At 42.5% G+C, this 4,934-nt stretch overlaps 1 protein-coding gene across 1 annotated transcript in view; it reads right to left on the reverse strand.

Moving 5' to 3' along the window:
- Positions 1 to 2,047: 2,047 nt before the first annotated feature.
- The window catches only part of pgap4 (post-GPI attachment to proteins GalNAc transferase 4), a 6,025-nt gene continuing 3,138 nt past the window's right edge, over positions 2,048 to 4,934 (reverse strand). The window contains exon 2 of the mRNA XM_013999968.1: positions 2,048 to 3,550. Within this exon, the coding sequence (XP_013855422.1) occupies positions 2,153 to 3,376 (1,224 nt within the window). The 5' untranslated portion in view covers positions 3,377 to 3,550 and the 3' untranslated portion in view covers positions 2,048 to 2,152. The remainder of the gene's footprint in view (positions 3,551 to 4,934) is intronic.

A 4,934-nucleotide genomic window follows, 5' to 3' on the forward strand; every position in this document is an offset into this window, starting at 1 on the left:
TGAAATATCGCGATATTTCAGTGTATCGATATTTTCTTACACCCCTAGTATGGAGGCATCAGAAAACTGAAGTCACTCCTTTGCCTGTTCACGGCGCTCCCTTGTTACAGAGGTTAGGAGACCATGTTGACAAATACCCAGTGCTTTAAGTGGAACAAACAAAGTAAGTGTCAGTACTTTTACCCTTAATGTCATATAAACACGGGACAGAAACATGTTTTTATCAGTCTGTAGATCTAGGGTTTTATTGCACAGAAATGACAAAGAACAAATCCACGAGTCAAATTCAAAGTGTCTTGGAGCACATAGTACCTAATTACTTTTACTCACATTTACTTGAGTTTTGGAAATAAATGTACTTTTAGGAGTAGTTTTACTGCATCATATTTTTGTACTTTTACTTGACTAATATTACTATGAAGAATACTCTTGAATAAAACATCTGAATACAGGCTACTTTCCTAAATGAACAAACATGTTTTAACCCAATCTGCACCTGATACAGACACACAACTACAATTTGTTCAAATAAGATGTTTTGTTTGAACACGTTTGTTGATCTGATGTTAGTTTCTACCAGCTGAGACACTTGAAGGTGAAAAATAAATAGTAATAATAATAATAATAAGTTGTCACTGGACATATCTGTGACATATACATTACCTTTTGAATTAGTTTAATATATTTTAAATTAAAATATTTTTTGAAGTTTATTTTGCCTTAATTTGTTATTTTGTTCTAATTACATTATATTTATATTTACATATTTTTTGATGTTAGTCTTTAAAATGCCAAACTTGAACATGACTTTATACTTTTAGTCTGATTACATAATTTTTAAATCAGACGTTCTGCTCAGTCAGTCAGTACTCAGGTAGCCTTTTTACCAAGTACTTTTTTACTCTTATTTGTCCTACTGAATATCGTTTCCTATCATGATCTACTGTGATTTTAGTTATGTTCAGGTCTCATCATATGCTGTTCCTCTTCTGAATTAATTATTGCTCAAAAGGTCTTGCCATAGCCCTACAGGTTTGTTCATTTAGTTTCTTAGTTTATTGTTGCATTTTGTTCTTTGTAGTTTTCTTTTCTTGGTTTATTATGTCCTCTCAAATTTCTCCCTCGTTAGTTTAGTTAGTCTGCCTCCCCAGTAACACATTGACCAGCCATGTTTGTGTTTCAGCTGATCTGTCACTCAAGATTTTCACTTTTTACATTCTGTTTTTGTGTTTTCTTTCTTTTTTGTCTTCCATTCTGTGTCCTGTTCTTTTGTTCCTGAGCTCAGTCTGTGTGTGAGAGGAGCATGCTGTGGGCCAACAGCACGCTCCTTTCTTATCCAGCCTGTGTGGTCTAGACCAGTGTTTCCCAAGGTTGGAGTCGGGACCCAAAGTGGGGTCCTGAAACATCAAGGTGGGGTCCTGAAAAGATTTTCGGAATAAACGACATTTTTGCCTTAGTTGTTACAAAGGAGTGAGGTTAGTGTATTTAAAATGGATAAATGTAGTATAATAAATATTGTTACTATGCCTGTGTTTAGTTGACCTGATACTTGGGGGCACAGGTCTCTGCTGCTGTTATTTTGTGGGTCAAAAGCTGAAAAGTTTGGGAACCACTGCACTTTGGATCCCACAGTTGGGTCATAAACACCTTGGATAATCTCCAGAAATCAATTTAAAGGGTAATAAAATAATTGCCTATGTAATATTTTTATATAACTATTACAAAAACACAAAATAAGTATAAATAAGTATTTATATTTGTGTACAAGCTGTTTAGATTGTCAAAAAGCCTGTGTTTTTAGTGTTATTAACAAAGTTCGTGTACTCAGACCAGTAATATTTGGGGTCACAAGTTTTTGCCATGAATATTTTGGGGGTCAGAAGATAAAAAGTTTGGGAACCACTGATCTGGGAGCACATATAGTACCAGAAAAAGTGTCGGTATGCATCGGACTCAGGAAAAATTTCCACTTAAAGCACTGCAAATACCTGATGCCAGGGTTCACTTCTCTCTACACAAAGAAAACAAACAAGCATGCAAAAGAAAATTATTGTTCTCATTTTCATTTATCATACAGTTAATKGATTTATTGCGTATCGTGACAGGCCGAACAAGGCCCCGTGCTCATCCCCACTCACCACAAAGCACTCTGTCAGAGAAGTCTGGGTCTGGATCGGTTCGGTCTAACTGAGGAATAGGCTCCAATGTGGGTGACAAGGTTGGGTTCCACGCTGTGAGAGCGTTCTCCAGGGATCGTTCTGGCCAGCTGGTACAGAACAATGTCTTTAGCGTTCCCTTTGTAGCAGAATTTTTCACCCAGATACCCTGCCACCCTGAATGATGCATTGCCAGGGAAAAGCATGGCTGGGGTGCAGCACTCGGTGGCTGGGGAGACGGCATAAAGTTGTGGGGAAATTCTCCGGGCCTCCAGAAAGTAGTGTCTGCCCATCAGCTCCACAGCAACCATGAAATAGAGGGTGAAGAAGAGGAGATGTCTGACAGACAGAGTGAATGAGAATGAACAGGGGTTCCAGTGAGTGATAGTCAGGAGCAGAGCTACTGCTGCGAACAGCCCGAGCCCGACCCACTCCAGGATACGATAGGGCTCTGGGTTCCAGTAGCGCTGCAACCTTTCAGGGTGGTACAGCTTGACGTAGAGAGTGTGGAGGGCAAACCGACGAGACAGCAGGTTCTTAATAACAGGGAAGAAGTCCTCTCTTGGCAGAGCATCATCCTCCAGGACAATCACATTTTTGGGCTTGACCAGCTCCCACCCCTTGTGGAGACAGAAGACATAATCCCGCTTCTCTCTCTCGAAGGTGTTGATTTGACCCCAGTTCTGCCGTTCTTCAGCTGCAGGTCGTACCACCTTAAAGTGGGGCTCCAGCAGCTTGGCATCTGGGTTCTCCAGAGGACTGCTTTCCACGTCGCAGAGCAGCACCTCAGCACACTTCGACTTTCCACAGCTTCTCAACATGCTGCTCAACTGCCGCATCACCTGGAGCAGGTAGTGGAAGTCCTGCCCGTCGTCCCGCCTGGCTGTCACCACTGTAACCAGCAGCTCAGGACGCTGGGCAACATCACCGAATCTAAAGGACGCTGAAGCAGAGCTGTTCTGCCAGAAGCGGAGAGCATCCTGACCTCGCTCAAGGCTCTCCTGCAAGGCGCTCTCACTCGTTGAGTCCAGGTACATGGACTTCACGAAGTAGTAAGAATACAGTAGACGATGGCAGCACAAAGGAAGGACGACACAAAACGTGATGACACACAGGGTGAGGGCCTGAGTGAGAGAGCTGGACCATCGTAGGTGCTGAAGGAGGAAGGCTTTCCACTGAAACACTGGTGAAAGAACTGCGAGGAACTTGTTGACCACCATAATACCCAAAACACTCTAATTAAGACATCCAATCAGAAGTGTTTTAGGTAAACCTTTACAGCAGCTTGCTTTGAAGGTCCAACAACAAAGACATCAGGGAAGTGTGGTATAAACTGATGGATGTGTGGAGATGTTTGTCCAGAGAGAAGCAGCTCGGTTCTTGTTGCTCTGGGTCTGTAGAAAGACAAACACAAATATTTTACATTTATCAGCTGATCAGCATAAACACCACTTAGCTATATCATGAAAAATAATTACACAGTTTAAAAGATTAAAGGGGTCACTCTTATGTTTTCTAAGGTCAGCTGCCGTCTTAACTGGGAAGACTACAAAACAGATCAGCTATGTACATCCTATAATCATTTTCTAAAGGTTTTATTAAAATCTGTCCTGTGGGTAATACAGTATGTCCAGAATTATGGCTACGTTTGTATTAAATATGTCCAATCACAAAGTGGTGCATTTTCTTTGAAAYAAGACATGTAAACATTAAAAACCAATAATGAACAATACTGCTATCATACCACCATCATTGTGACAACACAATCGATGAGGCTTTATTGGGCAGGGGGTCTGGTCTTACCAAATAAACATTATTTATGCCTCCGCCCTGGAAGACGCCTACTGTTCTGTGGTTGTCTGTCACACTGTCTTGTGTGCACTGTAGCTCCAGAACACAGCTACYGATTGCAGTCAAAACTGACACGGTAATTGTTCCTTGCCCAACGGAAGGCTAAAACCATTTTGGGGTCAAAAGCCACAGGTGAAGGTCAGGTAAAGTCATCACTGTCACTTGAATCCCCTGTTTTGGTGACCTTAGGATTGCATCGCTGCCTTTTTGCAGATGTGGACCTATTGGTTTCAGCAGATCSTGATCTCCAACTCTCACTGGAGCGGTTCACAGCCGAATGTGAAGCAGCCGGGATGAGGTTTAGTGCCTCCAAATCCCAGACCATGGTCTTGGGCCAGAAAATAGTAGGATGCCTTCTCCAGGTCAGGGAGGAGGTCCTGTCCCAAGTGGAGGAGTTTAAGTATCTCAGGGTCTTGTTCATGAATGAGGGAAGAATGGAGCRGGAGATCAACAGGTGGATTGGTGCTGTGTCTGCAGTGATGTGGATGTTGTACCGGTCTGTCGTGGTGAAGCGAGAGCTGAGTGAAGCTCTCAATTTACTGGTCTGTCTACCACTCGGTCTACGTTCCTACCCTCATCTATGGTCAGGAGCTTTGGGTAGTGACTGAAAGAAGGAGATCACAGATCCAAGCAGCTGAAATGAGTTTCCTCCGTAGGGTACCTGGGCTCTCCCTTAGCGACAGGGTGGGAAGCTCAGTCATCTGGAAGTGGCCCTCAGTAGAGCCACTGCTCCTCCACGTCCAGAGGAGCCAGTTGAGGTGGCTCGGTCATCTCATGGTTTCCCCTACATGTAATTGATCGTGGCGCACTGCCACGGCTGAATAAAAGCCGCCACAGTTTAGGAATGAAGTTTATTTATTTATTTATTTATTTATTTATTTATTTATTTATTTTATCAACGTAAAACAGTGGTTGACACAATCATTG

The sequence above is a fragment of the Austrofundulus limnaeus genome, unplaced genomic scaffold (assembly GCF_001266775.1).
Source record: "Austrofundulus limnaeus strain Quisiro unplaced genomic scaffold, Austrofundulus_limnaeus-1.0 Scaffold2594, whole genome shotgun sequence".
Lineage (NCBI taxonomy): Eukaryota > Metazoa > Chordata > Actinopteri > Cyprinodontiformes > Rivulidae > Austrofundulus > Austrofundulus limnaeus.